The sequence below is a fragment of the Ovis canadensis genome, chromosome 7 (assembly GCF_042477335.2).
Source record: "Ovis canadensis isolate MfBH-ARS-UI-01 breed Bighorn chromosome 7, ARS-UI_OviCan_v2, whole genome shotgun sequence".
NCBI lineage: Eukaryota > Metazoa > Chordata > Mammalia > Artiodactyla > Bovidae > Ovis > Ovis canadensis.
In genome coordinates this window covers 34,043,063-34,060,960 of record NC_091251.1, presented here as the reverse complement: position 1 = coordinate 34,060,960, position 17,898 = coordinate 34,043,063, and the positions used below count along the sequence as shown (strand labels likewise).

General features: G+C 48.7%; 1 protein-coding gene across 1 annotated transcript in view; it reads right to left on the bottom strand.

Moving 5' to 3' along the window:
• Positions 1-656: 656 nt before the first annotated feature.
• The window catches only part of SLC7A8 (solute carrier family 7 member 8), a 52,652-nt gene continuing 35,410 nt past the window's right edge, over positions 657-17,898 (bottom strand). The window contains exons 5-12 of the mRNA XM_069597726.1: positions 14,904-15,029; positions 13,156-13,309; positions 12,411-12,534; positions 10,444-10,547; positions 7,146-7,242; positions 5,200-5,349; positions 3,277-3,454; positions 657-2,798 (exon numbers count right to left, since the gene is read on the bottom strand). Coding sequence (XP_069453827.1) covers positions 2,644-2,798; positions 3,277-3,454; positions 5,200-5,349; positions 7,146-7,242; positions 10,444-10,547; positions 12,411-12,534; positions 13,156-13,309; positions 14,904-15,029 — 1,088 coding nt within the window. The 3' untranslated portion in view covers positions 657-2,643. The remainder of the gene's footprint in view (positions 2,799-3,276; positions 3,455-5,199; positions 5,350-7,145; positions 7,243-10,443; positions 10,548-12,410; positions 12,535-13,155; positions 13,310-14,903; positions 15,030-17,898) is intronic.

Here is a 17,898-nt window from a genome sequence, read left to right as displayed (position 1 = left end):
AGGCTGAGACTGTTCCTTTCTGATGCTTTTCCCTTTGCTGACTGGGCCTTAGGGGACCACCCCTGCCTCCACCTCCCTCCACTCAGCTTGGCTCTGTCTGTCCCTCCTCCACATTTCCACGTTGGGTAGGGATGAGGTTCTTCTGCCCAGATAGTTTGCTGGCTGTCAGCACAATACGGGCTTCCCGGGTGGTGCTAGTGGTAAAGAACCTGCCTGCCAGTGCAAGAGATATAACAGACGTGGTTTCCATCTCTGGGTCAGGAAGATCCCCTGCAGGTGGGCATGGCAACCCATTCCAGTATTCTTGCCTGGAGGACCCCATGGACAGAGGAGCCTCAAAGGCTACAGTTCATGGGGTTGCAAAGAGTCAGAGACGACTGAAGTGACTTGGCACGCATGAACAGCACAATACATCAGTAGGAACAATCATACTCAGACTTCACGCAAGTATGGAGTTTTTGGTTCAAAATGAGAGGGAGTTGTTTGAATGTGCCAGCACTGGGCCCCAGGACACATCAAAGCTATGGAATGCAAGGGCCTTTAGGAATGCCATCCTGGGAGGAACCTGGTAAACAAAGACCTCCCTCCTGACAGAGACAGGAAGTGCCTGGCCACTGTCTTGGAAGGTCATTGAATTATCAACACCACCAACTTCATTTCCATTTAAAATTTTATTACATCAACAAAAAAGAAAACAAAAAACCCTCACAAAACAAAATTCTAAAACCTAAACAAACTCAAAGACAGAAGACTATTATCCAGGTATAACTAAAACCCTCCCTGAAGGGGAGAAAAAACCCAAAAAACTTAAAAATCCCAAAGAAATAGAAATGCCAGCTTCAAAAATATTTATCCAAAAAGTAAGGCATCCACTTTACAAAAAAAAAAAAACAAACAATAATTGGAGGAGGTTGGAGGAATGACAAGAGGGAACAAGAGGACGGTCCCCTGACCCTCCAGGGGCCAGCCACAGTCCACCTGGAGTCCACTCAGAAGGGACCACAACTTGGAGCAAACCTGTATCTCACTGATGCAGGCTCAGGCAGGCCGGGTGAGGAGCCAGAGGCCAATTAGGCCAGAAGGGCTCCCCAGGTATTCCAGTTGCAGCAAACAGTATGAGGAGTTGGGGGGAGGGGGACTTCTGCCTGGGATAAAAGAATCCCAGTCCTTAGCACAACAGATGAGGGAGGGAGGCTCCAAGGTCCCTGGCAGGGCAAATAGTACCTTCTCTGGAGCATGGGGAATGGCAGCCCTGCCTGCAGGACAGGATAGCTCCAAGTCCGCAAACCACAGAGAAAGGGCTTTTCCGAGCCCTCCACAGTGACATTTTGTGATGGCCCTCTCATCCTGACCTGGAGGTTGTCCAGACAGGACCTTAATGGCAGCAGGAGGAGGGATGGATGATCTGAGGTGGGGGAGGAACTGGCCTTCAGAATATACTTTCTCCCCAGTTTTCTACATGATGGGCTAGGCACCTCTGGGGAGATGGGGAAAGCTCTCTCCCTGGGAAGGCTTGTCATACCAGGTCTGACTGGAGGGCTAGAAGCAGGGGTATTTTTAGGTTCCAGTTCTTGGATGGGAGGTGACTTAAGGCTGATTTGGCTCAACTTTAGGCATGAAGGGCTTTAGGAGCCTTCACACCATCAGTGCTGAAGCTAAGGTCCAGAGAAGAGGAAAAGGGCAGGATCAGGGTGCCAAAGGGCAGGATGGGGGTGCTGGCATTGCTGGCTGCCTGGGGCTGTGTGGGGGCATTGCTGCGGCGGGTCACAGGGTGGTGGGTTTCTTCCCGTGGAGGTGGGAGGGAAGAGGACTGGAGCTGCTTTGTGATTAGGAGAGAAATGTCCACTACATTGATAATAAGCAACATTCTGGCTTCAGGAAGCTTTGGCACCAAGTTGGAGGGAGGATACAGGGGCAGAGGCAGGGCTGGGTTTCTGCAATCTGAGCCTTTCCCAATCTGTTCCACAGGCCTGGCTGGGGGAGGGGGAGAAGGCAGTTCTCCAGCCCATTGGTCCTCAGCTCAGTGGGGACGTGCTGTCCCGAGGAGCCTCACTTTGCACAGGGGGCCCAGGCCAGGGTGGCCAGGAGCCGTGGGGCAGAGGGAAGCATCACCTCTGATTTCTTGGGTCCCTAGTGAAGGGAGGGGGCCTTGGGTCTCTCCAGCTGACCTTTCATGGTGACAGATTTGGTTGAGTCTGTCCCTCCCAAGTGACTCACAGTTGCTGCCACTTCTCTTGGAGCTGAGGCCTCCCTTGGGCTCAGGAATGGGGAGGGAAGGCAGTACTGAACTCAGGTTCCTGAGGAAGCGACTGAGGATGTGGACCCCAGAGGGAGGGCTGTGGAGGGCACCCCTGGCAGCTCCTCTAACAGCTGGAGCTTGGGCAGCTCAGGGGAGGGGGGCAGTCCAGGAAGGGAGAGGTGGCTTTAGACACAGGCCTTGGGGGTAAGAGGAGGCTAGATCTTTGGGTACAAATGTCAGTATCTTTGTTTATAGTTTCTCACCACCCATACCCAGGTCTTATGCCTGCTTGACAGAGGCAGAGGTGTATGTGAGTTTGTGAGCGAGTGTGGGTGTTTGGGGGACCTGGGCAGAGGGCAGAAAGGGAGAGGAGGAAGGAGGCAGCTGAGAGGGGAGGGTGGTCCTCAGGGCCCCACTGCGTCCTTGTCCTTGGAGGCAGGGGGCTGGCAGATGGGCTGCTGCTGCTCCATGTTCTGGTTCCTATCCTTCATCTTCAGGTCCTCGGCCTCCTTGGGGTACACAACTACACACATCTTCTGACTCACCAGGGTCAGCAACTCTGTAGGAGGAGGCCACACAGAAGGCAAGTCAGTGCTGAGCATCCCACCAAGCCAACCAACCAGGCCAAGGCCCTTCCTGCTCTCCTGCCTCAGCATCTGGCCTCAGCTAGGCTCCTCTAGGAGACTCTCCAGGAGATGGCCGCCTTGACTGCCTCCTCCATTTCTGGGACACCTATTTGCTGGCTGCTCCTCCTCATCAAGGCCCCAGGCTCACTGACCACCAATTCTGGGGTCTCCACCCAGCCCATGGCAGCCTCTCCAGGATGACCACACTCTGGCAGGCCTAAGGTCTGCGTGGAAATGCCCAGAGTTCTCCTCTCCTCGGAGGTCTCTGAGCAGAGACCTTTCCTGTGGCGACCCTTTCTCCAGTGCTCTGTAGACAGCCTCCTGCTCCTGGTGGGGCTCTCTAGCCAGACCGGTGACCACTCGACTCCAGACCAGGGGCCCTCCGGCTGCCCATAATGTTCAGCAACTCACCAATGAACTTATTGAAACACCTGGGCTTGTGCTGCCAGTAAATACCCAGGAAGTAGACCGGCACCCCTGTCACCATGATGGCCAGGCCGATGCCACACACCACGGGCTCTGACCACAGGCTGAAGAGCAGCAGGAAAGCCCAGAACAGCAAGTAGATGATGGGGAACAGCAGGCTGACCTGTGGATCAGAGTTGCTGTTACCTGTGTGGACCCTGTGGCCCCCAAGATCAGAACATCTTCCCTCTTCTTCCCAAAGGGAAGCATTTGGAGGGCAAAACTGGGCTTCACTCAGCTCTGTGGCTCCCCGACCCTGAGCCTTGACAGAGCAAGTGCTATGTCGAGAGATGCTGGTGAACGTGGGCAGTGGGACAGTAAGAGGAGTGTGGGGGCCTAGGGAGGGGACAGTCCTCACTGTCGTCCCAGGAGGGATCAAACAAGGCTTCTTCATGCAGCTGCATGCCTGCGGCAGTCAGAGAAGCCCGTGGGGGTTGACGGGCTTGCTGGTATATTTGCTCTATGTCTGCTGAGGGCTGAAGGTGAAGGAGAGCAGAAGAAATGAATGAGGGCAAGAAGGAAACTTCCTGTCAACCAGACCCCTACCCTCTCCCAGCTGGCAGGGTGTGGGAAGTGTCCCTCCTCTCACCAGAGTCAGTTCCAATTTCTTGTAAGCAATTTGAAAGATAAACCTTAAGACATTTGAGCAGATAAACCTAAGACCCAAGAAATCAAGAAAGCTAGTGTGGTATGAGGCAGCCCGGGGCCTTGTTTACTTCAGGAAGGAGCAAACTTTACAGGCCCAACATCCTCTTGTTGACCACAGGTGGGAAGTCCCCCATAGTCTTCCTCAAGGTTCTAGACTTACTGCCTTTCTCCTCCTTGTCCTCTCCTCTAGGAGGGTACGCAAGTGGTAAGGAGATGGCATTATTCTGCTTCCTCTTCCCTCTAGCACACCTTCTAAGCATGGCAGGAGAGTGGCAATGGAAAACAGAGATGTGAAGAGCATCTAGTCTCCCTGCGTTTCCAGAACGTGTGTTAGTCGCTCAGTTGTGTCTGACTATTTGTGACCCCATGGACTATGGGGTAGCCCGCCAGGCTCCTTGGTCCACGGGATTCTCCAGGGAAGAATATTGGAGTGGGTTGATGTGCACTCCTCCAAGGGATCCTCTTGACCCAGGGATTGAACCTGGATCTCCCGCATTACAGGGAGATTTTTTTACTGCCTGAGCCACCAGGGAAGTTCATTTCCAGAACAGGATTGTTCAAATAGCTCAGGGATATACCCTCTTCTTCTAATTTGCAGGAGAACCTATAGCACTCTAGCATATGTTGTTCTGAGCAATCCCATTTATTCCTATCACAAAATTATTTCTTATAAATCAAGAGATTTACCAGGCATCCTACAGCTATAGTAGTCTAAAAAGGGAGGATCATGGAGTGCTGAAGTGGACTGGGAAACTTCAAGAGAGGTTCTTGAGGGTGGAAAATGGTTAAAATTTGGAGAGGGAGATGGGAGAAGGAAATTCATTCTGGGATGAGATGGAAAGACTGAATGAGTAAAGCCAGTTACGTGGAGGGACAAGGCGGAGACTAGTCAGATTAGAAGGTCCAGGAAAAGTCAGCTGACTTTTTAAAGACTTAGAGCCATAGGAAACAAAGGAATGACACGATGGAAACAGTGACATGATGGAAGTTATCAGGTCGTGGAACCTATTCCCCTAGCTGCAGTTCGCTCTGGTCCCATGGAGAATGGAAATGCCTGCCCCCTTTACACACAGCCTTTGCTTCCCAAAGGGTCTCCCACCATCGTGGAGATGGTGAGGCTTGGTCAGCAGTGAGAACAAGGTGATTTAAAAGAATCTGAGCTCAGCTAGAAGCAGTGGAGGAGGAGGAGGGGGAGGGGGCCCCACAGGGAGGTTCTAGCACCTTAATGGGGCGATTGATGTCCGGCTTCTTCCAGCGAAGAACTATCTGTCCGGCAACCGTGACGCCATAGAAGAGGTAGTTGATGAAGCCCACGTAGTTGATGAGCGTGTATATGTCGCTGGTGACAAGCATCAGCAGGGTGGAGATGCACTGGGGGGCGTGGAAGAAGCTCATCAGTAATCAGAAAGGCACTGGGAGACCACAGATAAGCTGTTTACTGGTGGCAGGCTGCTCCCCTGCCTCTAGGCAGACAATGCCATTCCACAGTGGGATCTCTCAAAATGGAGACTTTATAGCTTCTCCTAGAAACCCAGGTCATTGCTAACAGCTTCATCACCAGGAAGTTCTTTCTTACTACAGGAGTGATAATCAAAACATTTAACCACAGGCACAACATGGGCACTAACCACTCAGAGCAGATGCTGGCTGTATACACCTGGACTGGCAATGCTGGTGGCACGCAGCTTTATGCCACTCTGGGCTCATTTATATTTCTTCCTTAGTTGAAGCTCAAGCTAATTTTGTCTTTTATCCCTTAGGGAAGACTGTTAACTGCAGATTAAGGTTCATTCTTGCCCTCATCCTCTTTTCCTGGTTGAGTCATCTAATTTATTTTTCTTTCTTTCTTTTTTTTTTTTTAATGTCATAAACAGTTATATAGCACTTCCTAAGTGTCAGGCTCTAGTTTTAGCATTCTGCAAATATTAACTCATGTAACCCTCATAATATCCTTCTGAAGTTTTCTTGACAGAGTTCACTTTCCAACTTCAAAATTATCTCAGGGGATCTCTCAGAAGCATATTCTTTTCCCTCTGCTAATTTGTTAAGGCCAACAGAAGGCTCAGTTCTCCTGTAAGATCTGATGGTGAAAATAAGAAGAATTTAAGGGATGAAAAAGCCAGATTCTTACTGTAGTTGCCTTGTAGTCATAAAGAAAAGAAAGAAAGTGAAGTCGCTCAGTCACGTCCGCTCTTTGCGACTCCATGGACTGTAACCTACCAGGTTCCTCTGTCCGTGGAATTTTCCAGGCAAGAATACTGGAGTGAGTTGCCATCATAAGCCTGCACCAATGGCACAAACTAAAAAAAAGCTTGTGGCTTACTGGGAGCACTGAGCCTTCTCCAGCTGCCTTTCACCACTAACCAATCAAGACGACCTTCTTCCTGTATCGGAACGTTCTGAAATTTCCCCTAATGTACAGTGAATGCCCTTGACTCTTGAGAGTTCTGCTCTCTGATCTAACTGCTTCTCTGTTAGACCAAAGTCATTTTTGATATTTTAGTTGGGATCCAGAAGGAAAAACAAAAAACCAAAGACTCACTGGGGATGTCTTTCTCCTTCTGTATGCTCTATATAAATGATTCTACTCTGGTGTAATTAATTCCGCCTCTATTTACCAGATAACCCCCTTGTTTTCTTTTCTCCACTTTCAGTTTACCAGTCTTCCCTTCTGATTTTTCTTATTTGGTGTGACACCAGATTTGGTGAACACCAGATTTATTTCAGTGGTGTTTCCCCAGAGACTGGCAGAACCTCCTCCGGCAAGAAGGTCGATGGGGAAGGGTGGGAGTGTGCTGTGATCAGCCAGGAGCAGAGGCCCAAAGCTGCAACCCTGCGGGTCACAGGGGTAGGAGGAGCCAAGGAAAAAAGCTTCTTTGTGAGCTTCTGGAATCTGGAAGCAGCTCCTTCAGTCTGACTCAAAAGGATGGAAGAATGAGATGAGCCGGCCTGGGAGCCTTAAGGCATTTCAGGACTTAGGCTCCTTCCTTGCTATATCTCTTGATATTAATCAGGCCCATGTATACCATTTGCTAGATTATCAGAGGCCCCAAGAAACCTAGGAGGACAAGGGTAATAGCAGCACATGTGGGAAGTATGAACTCCCAGTTCAAAATAGCACAAAGGGGGAGGGTGTGTATAGGGCTGGCAGAGGGAGGGACCCTTACTGTGAAGAGCAAGGCTGGGATGGGGGTGCAGCGCTTCACGTGGATCATGGCCAACACGCTGGGAAGGTGGCCCTCCCTGGCTCCGGCAAAGAACAGCCTGGCAGAGAGAAAAGCAGGTCAGCCTGGACCATCCAAGGCTCCCTCCCTAGCCCAGCTCCCTCTTCCATGTCCACCTCTGCCCATATAGGAGCATCTCCACTCCAGCCAGGTACTTCTCGTGCACACCTTCCAGCCCACTAGTCAAAGGACCCACGTTCACAAATGCAGGTGCAGGCAAACCAAAGGCAGTCAGTGGATATGTGGATGGATTCAGGGCTGTGGAGACCTTGAGTGTGGTCTGCGGTTCCTGATGACGTGCTGTTACTCTGAGAGTCTCTCACAAAGCTTGGAGAGCTGTAGGAGTAGCCCCTCTCCTTTGCTTAATGCCTTAATCCCTTAAGAAATGTACCTCCCCCCTCAGAGGATATAGGTTCTTTGGGGCATGGGGAATAAACTGTGCATGAAAACATATATCTTGGTCAAGAAGTAGTTGCCCTTGTAGGGGTTGGGGAATGGATTTGGATGAGGAAGGGACACATGAGAACTTGGCAGGGGGGATACGTGGAAATGTTCTATATCATCGTGTTTTGGGTGGTAGTTATACGGTTGTCTACAAACGTCAAAATTCATCAGTCTGAGCACTTACGATCTGGTATGTAAATTATACCTGAAAATTTATATCCTTAAGCTACTTATTCTAATCCCAAAAAACCATCCTAAAGAAATGCATACAGTTAGTAAAAGGAGTACATACAAAGATATTGTAAAATAAAAAAGATGGAAAAAAAATAGACAAGAAACTCAAACTTTTTTTTTTTTCTGCACTGTACCCTAGTTTATAGGCTCTTAGTTCCTTGACCGAGATTGAACATTGGGCCCTTGGCAATGAAAGCATGGAGTTCTAACCACTTAACTTCCAAGAAACTCGCCCAAAATTATTTTTTAAGTTTAAAATAATGATAATTTTTCTGTCTGAGATATTTGTAGACTCATATGCAGTTGTAAGAAACAATGTGACCTTACGTAGACTTCACCCAAAACTCTCCCATTGGTAATATACTACAAAACTATACTATAGTATCATGACTTGGATATTGATGTTTACAAATTATTTTTTAAAAGAGAGATTTTAGGGAGTTCCTTGGTGGTCCAGTGGTTAAGAATCTGCCTTCCAATGCAGGGAACACAGGTTTGATCCCTGGTTGGGGAATTAAGATCCCACATGCTGTGGGGCAACCAGCCCACACACAGCTAGAGAAGCCTGTTCGATGCAGCAAGACCCAGCACAGCCAGGATAAAAAGAGAGAGAAATTTTAACGTAAAGAGCAGCCCTTCTTCCTCTTTCCTCTCCCAAGAAAAAAGAGAATACTGTAAGCTGTTAGGAGTTATTTACATATTAGCAGAAATTAGACCACTTTTTCTTTTTTCTATGATTTTGGAGGGAAAGGATCAGCTAAGGGGTGAGAGGAAGGGGATGTGATGGGGGGACAGAATGGCACAGAGTCAGCACGCTGGGTGGTCTGGAGAGAACTGTCACTTTGTCATTTGGGTATGGGAGAGAGTGGGGCTATCAGCAGTAGCTCCTGAGGACTGTGAGGGTTGATTATGGCCCCAAGTACCCATATGCACACCATCGTTGCCACCATCAGCAACCTCGCCCATTTCAGTTTCATGCAGCTACATGGCATCGCCTCTGCAGGGCAGCCTCATGCACCCAGCAGGGCCCCAGGCGCTCTGTGGGCCTCACCATGCACATAACCAGGGTCCCACGTTCATCTCTCTCCTCCACATGCAGCCGGGACCAAGCGAGTTGACAGGTCCAACAGCACTGGCAAGTCAAGTTCACAAGAGACAATCGCTGCCCGGCGAGCCAACCACGGAGCAGACAGGACATTAAGCATGACACACACATACACACGCCCACTCCTCAGGAAGAATCATCCTCTCCCTTCCCCCAAACACAAAGGAATAAGAGAGAGAAGGAGGGGTGGGGGGAAGGAACTGGAAGGATGAGCTGAGGAGGCCTGCTGGTTGAGCTGTGCCTCTGACTCCAAGGCTGAGCGCACCGGGCCACCGCCTCTGCATGCACACACAGCCGGACTACATGCATGCAGACCGCTGCTCAGCCTGCCCGAGGGACAAACCCCACTCTAAAGCAACTGGAGCCAGTCACTCTACTCCAGTAGATCCCAGAGAGCCTCATGGGTCACTGATCTTCCACCGCTCGCCCTCGGCTGGGGCCTCCAGGTGGCCACTGCTCCTGTGTAACACGCATACGAGGTTGCTGTGGGTGAGTGCTGGAGGGTCCTGGGGTGCAGGGAACACCCACACTCCCTCTTCCCTGCCCTGCCCTCTTCCCTTCCCTGTCCTGAAAACATGACACTTGTTTGTCATTTCATGGGAACTCTGCCCTATTGTGACTGGGGGCTTGGGAAGCAGCTGAACTCAGGGGCTCACTGCTTGTGAGGACTATGTCCTTGGGGGAGGGGGGGCTTCCTAAGAACCCTGGGAGGACCCTCTGAGCCACAGCAATGGAAATCATCCATTATCTGCTGGGCTCAACCACCCATTTTGGAGACAACAAGAAGGGACATCAAAGAGGCGGCCAGATGTCCGGGTGTGCGGAGGCGGGGGCTGGGGACTCCTGGGTCCACTCACACCTTGGGCTTCCCTGAGAGTTTGGGGTGAGAGATATGGCTTTGGACAAATGTTTCCCTTTCGTTCTTCCCCAGTTGTCTCACTTCACACCCCTACCTGAGTCTCATGGTGGCCACAAAAGGTCCTCCCACAACTGCCTGCTGTTCAACAGGGAGGAGCCTGCACCCTCAGGGCACTCAGAGATGAGCCAGTTTCACCTGCAGTCTGGACCCAGGACTTTCACGGGAGGTCAGCCCAGAGGCCCCGGGCATGGGTCCCTCCTGGTCCCTTTCAGAGTGGGGTTCCTTTCCAGCCAGCATGGCTTGTTTCTAGGCAAGTGGAAAAGGGACTCCGAGGCTGCAGGCAAGACACTGTCCTGCTGCCAAGCACACAGCCCGGGCCTCCTCAGCCCTCTGCTCCTCTGGACATGAGGTGGGAAGGCTGGTGCTTCTTGCCACCACATGTAAAGCCACACATGTCGTGCGTCACCACATGAGCAGCACAGGCTCCTCCGCCAGGCGCCCACACAGAGCCCCGTTGATGGAGACAAGCCCCCCACAAATACACAGCAATATGCACAGCAGAGGGGTCCCTGGCCCTGAAGGGCCTGGAAGGCACTCACCGGGAGGAGGTGAAGAGGGACCCATTGACTCCTCCAAATGTAGACAGGGCGACAGAAATGGGCATGATCCAGGCCATGACCCCCAAGAGTTTCTCTCCAAAAGTCTGAGAGGGAAAGCAAGAGGGTGAGTAGAGCTCACAGCCTTCTACATGCATGTCACTACTGAGAAGGCTCCCTCCCAAACCCACCCCTGCTGAGCCTCTTGGGTTAAAGTCCTGGGAAGGAGGGACAACGGAGTCCGTATCCTGGCCCCTCGTGCACCCCCAGTTCCCTTGGTGATGACTATACAGTGGGGAGTCAGTAATGTTTGGGACAAATAACGAACAAGACTCTGTGTGGTGGTGATAAAAATAATAAACATTTGTTATCCTTGCTGTATGGATAAGGAAACTGAGGCACAAAGCAACTAAGTAGTTTGCCTAAGATCACACACCCAGAAAGTGGAGGGTGAGGACCGGAAGCCAGCTGTGTGAGTCCAGGCCTCGCATACAAGGTACACTAGTGAGCCAGGCGGGCTGGGGTTCAAATCATAGCCTAGCATTTAGGAGCTATGAGATCTTGAGCAAAGTTCATAATTTTTGAGCCTCAGCTTTTCCATCTGTAAAACAGAAATAAATCTTAATTCACAGAAAGAGAAGATATTGGGCGGGGGGTGGTATGATAAGAACAAACCACTATGTAGGCTAAGAAAGAAAAGGTGGTGAAGCTATACACTAGTCTTCATGTCTTGAAAGGATATAAAATGTTGGGGAGCAGCTTTTTCCACCTTCTCTGAGCCAAGGACATACCTGAGTTACAGCATTTGCATTTATATGTAACATAGCACTTTTGGGGGAGGCGTTGTTTAGAAGAGCTGTCTTGTTGGGGAGGGTTGGATGCCTGTGAACGGACAGTGCAGGGCCTCTTTCTGTATGGTCTTTGGAGATGAGACGTGTGGTTACAGTGGCGGGGTGGGGCTGTGGTCCAGGTGAAGCCACATGAGGGAACCACGTGGTTCCCAGGTCTCTCCCAGGTTAACAAGGACCACAATGCCTTGGACCTGCGAGATCTCTTTCCCCAAAGAACACAAGCTGCACACGCTTTTTCCCTGATGAGGGAAGGAGTCAGGTTGTCCAGGTGTGGTTATAGAGGCAGAGGGAAATGGCATGTGTTGTGCAAGATGGTGACTTTCTGAGGAGGAACCCATCTCCTTTATACAATCATCGCATATACAGTTTAAAGTGCCCTCCGTCAGGAGTTAGCTCTTCCCAGGTGGCTCAGTGGTAAAGAATCGGCTTGCCAAGGAGACTCAGGAGATGCTGGTTCAATCAACCCATTCCTGTGTTCTTATCTAGGAAGTCCCATGGACAGGGGAGCCTGGTGGGCTGCTGTTCATAGGATTGAAAGGATCAGACACGACTTGGTGACTAAACTACCACCACAGATCAGGGGTTGGCAAACTTGTCTGTCAAGGGGCAGATAGTAAATATTTTGATTGTTCTGGACACCTGAAGATGTGGCTTTTGCCCTGAGGACTTGAGACTGCCAAACCCACAAAGTCATGGATCAGGGGAAAGTGAGTGGGACTAAACCAGTGAAGCTATGTCACCGTTCCTGATTTGAGGGCATATGAGAGTTTTTGCTTTTAAATTTTTATTGGAGTATAGTTGATTTACAATGTGGTGTTAGTTTTGAGGGCATGTAAGTTTGATTTCTATCCTTTTTTTAAGTTGAAGTATAGTTGACTTACTGTTTCAGGCAAAGTAACTCAGTGATATATATATATATATATATATATATATATATATATATATATATATATGTAGCTTCCTTTTCAAATTCTTTTCCATTATAGGTTAGTACATGATATTGAATATATTTCCCTGTGCTATACAGTAGGTCCTTATTCTTTAACTATTTTAAATATAGTAGTGCATCTCTGTTAGTCCCTATTCCTAATTTATCCCTCCTTGAGTTTAATTTCTTACCACAGCGACTGCATTTGATGCCAGCAGCTCCTGGGGGGACATTGCAGTGACGTAAGCCACATTGGCAAAGACATACACAAATGTGACCAGTGGGATGGAGATGAAGATGGCCCTGGGAAGGTTCCTGTAGAGGGAGAAGGGGTGAGAGGGGGCAGGTCTGGCACCTGGGACCACTTGCCTAGTCAGGGGTTCTGGGGAGTGCCTTCTGTCTCTCTGCAGGAAGCTGAACTTGCAGACTTCTGTGATGTTCCCTCTACTTGGGGGGTGGATTTTGTCTCTATGTGGGGAGGACAGTTGAAAGGAAATAAGACAGCTTAGGCTGGAAATACACTCCACACTGTTTATCTCCACAATGCACTCCCCCCACCCCCCATAATTCCTACACCTCAAGACAAAGACCTGTCTGTTGCAAGACAGGTGAGTAAGATACCTGGAATTCTCAGGGCATATTTCATTCTCTAAGGCAGTGGGGTTATCTCAGCATCACTTTCAGCTTGTAATCTGCTCCAGGGTAGTCACTGGATTGTTTTTCTCCTCAGGGTGAGTAACAAATGGTCTAAGTTCCTGGAAAATGAACCATTTCTTCAGGCTGAACCATTTTGAATGGTTCAAAATGAACCATTTCTCCAGGTCATGGTCAGAAGGGGGCTATCAGGAGAAGTGGGCACTAGGTACCTGGCTCCCTCTTTCCAGTGGCAGGTGCCTTGGATATTGAAGGGGGAGGGGGAGAGCTGTTGTAACTCACTTGTAGGGATCGACAAGCTCCTCAGTCACGTAATTTAGAAAGTTCCAGCCTCCATAGGCAAAGGAGCCCTGAAGGAAAGCCAGTGCGATGAGGCCGATGTCAGGTTCTTGGAAATGATCAAATGCATTCGTTGGTTCCAGCCAGAAGTACTGTCCTGTGGACACACGGACAGGAGGCTGCTCAGAGAGACACATGTCAGAGCCCGGCAGCCCCAGGTCCCTGGTCTCCAATGAACCCCACATATTGGTGAAGAGGGGCCAAAAGTGGGCCGAGAAGTTCAGGACCCCCCAGAACATGATAATGATGAGTCCAAATAGGGGCTCAGGTCCAAAGCACAGCTCTGAATGTTCCTTTTTCAAAAGGCAAAGTTCCTTGGAAGGAAAGCCTGGGAGAGGTTACTGGGCAGGGCAGGGTAAATGGAGTTGGCTCACTACGACTCAGAGATGCAGGAGTGGAGTCACTGGCAGTCTTCTGACTACCCTCCCTCATATTCAAGTTTGTACATTTTCATGGAGAAGCAGCAAGAACAACAGACACTCAAACATAAGCTTCTGTGATGCTATTAGCTCAAGCTTGCTGTGCTTTCTTTGTCAATATCCTCCTGTCTCTTCCTAGGGTGTGTGTTTGGTCTATCTTTTCATGGAATAGATCTCCTGAAGACGGGGAATCTTCAGTGGACAGCTTTCCAATTGCCTTCTTAGCCCTCAGCACAGTATCCTGTACACACGGGGTCCTCAGGAAAGGCTGCTGACTAAGACTGTAGTGAGATATAGAGTAGCTGACCATACTTTATATCTTCACCCATAATCGAGCATTTAGACAGGAAATAATGAGATGAGAGTGATCGGGAGAAGGCAGTGAGACCAGATTAGGAGAGCCTAATATCTTTGAAAAGATAGCCCAGCGATTTCTTTAAGTCTCTACTCTTCAAAATAATACCACCTGCTAAAGAAATGAATCCAAAGGATGAAAATAATTAGGCCCATTATAGAGCTGAACCTTAACTCTGTTTTCCTGGAATCAAAATCCAGACACACCATACCACCTCCAGGGCTTGTGGGCAGGTGGGAGGTCCCCCTGTTTGTCATCTGACTTTCTCTAGGAGGCAGTGACACTAGGCAAAGGCTAGTGCTGCCATGGGAACCATGGAAACCAAATACAGACTTGGGCTTGGAAAGGGCCAATCCAATGGGGAATGTTGGCAGGGGCCCCAGGAATGTAGAGCTCTCTCGTGTGGAGCTGAACAATTTCTGAAATGTGTAAAAATCTCCTCTGTCTCCCATTTTAAGATACAGACAAGATAAAATATAAGATACAAAGAGCCTCCCTGGAGCTGGGACAAACAGCAGTGTTTAGAAATATGGAATCTTCATCTGCCTGTGCTAGAACCATGGGGTCAGCAAGGAGGAGAGAATTTGGCACCCCAGGGGGTGCTCAGCTCCCAACCATCCTGGGGAAATTGGTTTCTTGTCTCCTTTGTCAAGCAAGTGAATAAGAAAAGTCATTCAAGGACTTCCCTAGTTGCATTGGGAGTTAAGGCTCCCAATGCAGCGGGCCCCAGTTCGATCCCTGCTCTGGGAAAACTAGATCCCGCATGCCACAACTAAGACTTGGCACAGCCAAATGAATAAATAGTAATAACACATACGAAAAGGATAGAATTGGGACATCTCAGGTTGTGCACACATCCAAAGACAGTGCGAGGGGGTGTGTACATGCAAGGGTTGGCACGTTCTGATGATACCCACCTTTGCAGATCTGTACAACTCCCATGATGATGATCAGGCCCAGGGCCAGGAGCTTCCCGGCTGTGAAGATGTCTTGAACCCGGGTGGCCCACCGCACACTGGAGCAGTTGACCCATGTGAGGAGCACTGCAATGACAGACCCCCAAACATATCCTCAGGGCCATGAGGAGACTACTGGATCCGTCTGGACAAAAGCAGCAACCTTCCTCAGTCCTGATGATGAGACTGTAATAGGTGAGCCAAAAATGCCACAGGCTCATCACCAGCATCTGAAACTTTGGTGGGGTTAGTAGGTGGGGTTCCAAGTGGAGACTGCGTGCCACGAATTAGAGCTTGGTCAGAACATGTCCTGCTCAGGCTTAGAAGTCAGAAGTGAGTGTGGAAGTCTGGGCACTGACTTTGGGGGAAAAAATCAGCCTCTCATCTGGGCATGAATGTGGGCTCAAGATATTGCGTGCTCAAGAGGAGCCCTAAGCAGCTGGTAGAATCCTGGATGTTGTCTTCCTGAGCCTGATTTTAGGGTAACAAAGTATAGAGGAATCTTTTGTTACTCAGCTTTTTCAAGTTCTGGTTTACATTTAGTAAAGTTCATTTTTTTAAGTGTACAGTTTGATGAGATTTGACAAATGTATTCAGTTGTTTAGTCACTTCGATACCCTCTGTATAGAACATTTCCAACACCCCTAAAAATCCTTTTTTATATTGTGCTCCTTTGAGGTCAGCCCCTTTCCCTTGCCTCTGGAAACCACCAATTTAATTTCTGTCCCGAAAGTTTTGCCTTTTCCAGAATGCCACATAAATGGAATCATACAATATGCAGCCTTTTGTGTCTGGCTTATTTCTCTTAAAATGGTGGTTCTGAGGTCCATGCATGTTGCTGTATATATTAATAGTCCCTTTCTATTGTCAAGCAACATTCCATTACATGAATGTATTAGTGTTCTATTCAATAGGCAAAGGACATTTGGGTGCCTCCCAGTTTGGGGCTATTATAAATAAAGCTGCTATAAGCACCTGCATAGAAGTTTTTGAGTGGATCATAGAGGTCTTTTTTTTTTTTTTTCATAGAGGTCTTTGAGGGGAGTTTTCATTTCTTTTAAGTAAATTTCCAGGGATGGGATTTTGGGTCATATGGTGAATGTAGTTTGACTTTATATGAAATAACCAAACTGTTTTCCAAAGTGGTTATATCACTTTGATACATCCTTGGCAGCATTTGGTATTGTCAGCTTCAAAAGTCTGACCATTTCTAAAGAGTGTGTAGTGACATTTCATTGAGGTTTTGATTTGCATTCCCCTAGAGACTAATGCTATTGAGCATGTTTTCATGTTTATTTGCCACCATCCCCATATCTTCTTTGGTGGCATGGGGGGCTAGCAGTCACAAGGATCCCATAGAAACACTAACAACATGGACCCTCCAAGGGCTGGCCGAGAGCTCAAAAGCTAAGTGATAGGATGGTTTTACTGCAACACTTCCTAAGCAACTTAGGGGAGCACAGGGGCTGTATAACCCAGCTTCCTGATGGTTATGAAGTACTTGAGAATATGAGAAAAAAATTAAAATCCCCTTGTTTCCCCTGCCCCTGAAACAGACACCAGGATGTGCCCTCAACCTTCCAGGGCACAAGCCATACATGTAGTGAGACTCTGTCTCCTCCAGCCTCTAATCAGGCCTCTGATTTTACTTGAACAGCTGACCAAGTTCTATCAACACCTTCTCCTGAAACTGTCCTTTTACTTTCCAAGTATTTTCCAACCTTACTTGATTCTGAGAACATCTCCTCGGGGTAAGGACCTGACATGATTATCCATCTGTAACCTCCCTCCCTGTGCTGTTTCTACCTGGGAACCTCCTCATCTTTCAGGATCCAGCTCAAATGTCACCCGCACCGTGAGTCTTTATTATTTTATTTATTCCTAACAAGGTGCCTGCCAGGTAAGATGTATCAGCTGCATTTTGTAGACAAGGAACAAAGTTCACTCCTCCTTTCTACTCCCAGACCACTTTGTTAATAAGGCTGGCACTTATTTCTTTGTATTACAGTTGTCTCTTTTTTTTTCTGTGTCTCCTTGTAGAAGGGCAGGACTATGACTTTTTCATAATTTTAACCCCAGGGCATATCATTTGTCATTGTTTAATCGCTAAGTCGTGTCTGACTCTTTTTTGACCCCATAGATTGTAGCCTGCCAGGCTCCTCTGTCTGTGGGATTCTCTAGGCAAGAATACTGGAGTGGGTTGCCATTTCCTTCTCCAGGGGATCTTCCCAACCCAGGGATCAAACCCAAGTCTCCTGCGTTAACAGGCAGATTCTTTACTACTGAGACACCAGGGAAGCCAGGGCATATCATTGGTGCCTGCATATAGCAGGTGCTCAACAAATACTTAATACTTGAATAAAGAAAATGCCACACTTCATCAATCCTCCAGTCTCATCTCAGTCTACACATTCTACAGTGGGCACCGATCTCCCCAGCTCTCCAGGAACCTTCTCAGTTGGTTTCACAGTATCAAAACAGCAGCAGGAAGCATAACTTCAAGGGCAGGAACTCTTGATTCCTAGTGGAGGAGCTTTTATCCAAGATGGTGTCATATGAGAATCAAAACATGTTTTCAGAGGAAGGATTTCATGTGCCCAAACCAGGAGAACATTTTGTAAATGTTCCAGATGGGCTGAGATGTCCTGATACATACACATTATCTTGCTCAATTCAGTAAGGATTTCAGGATCACATGCCTGGTAACAAGTAATTAGGCCTGTAATCTCAACTCCTCCCCAGGCCGCTAGGTACAAGGCTGGGCCCCTGGGCCCCTGGAGTTCAAGCAGATACAAACAACAATGACTAAAGGATAAAGGAGACTGATGTATGAAAGGAAGATGAGGAAACAAAACCCTTGTGACTCCAGGAGAGGTAAGGATTACAGAATGAGGAACCAGATCATGATGTCATCATGCAGAGATCATCCTTGCCAAGGGGAGGAGAGGGCAAAATG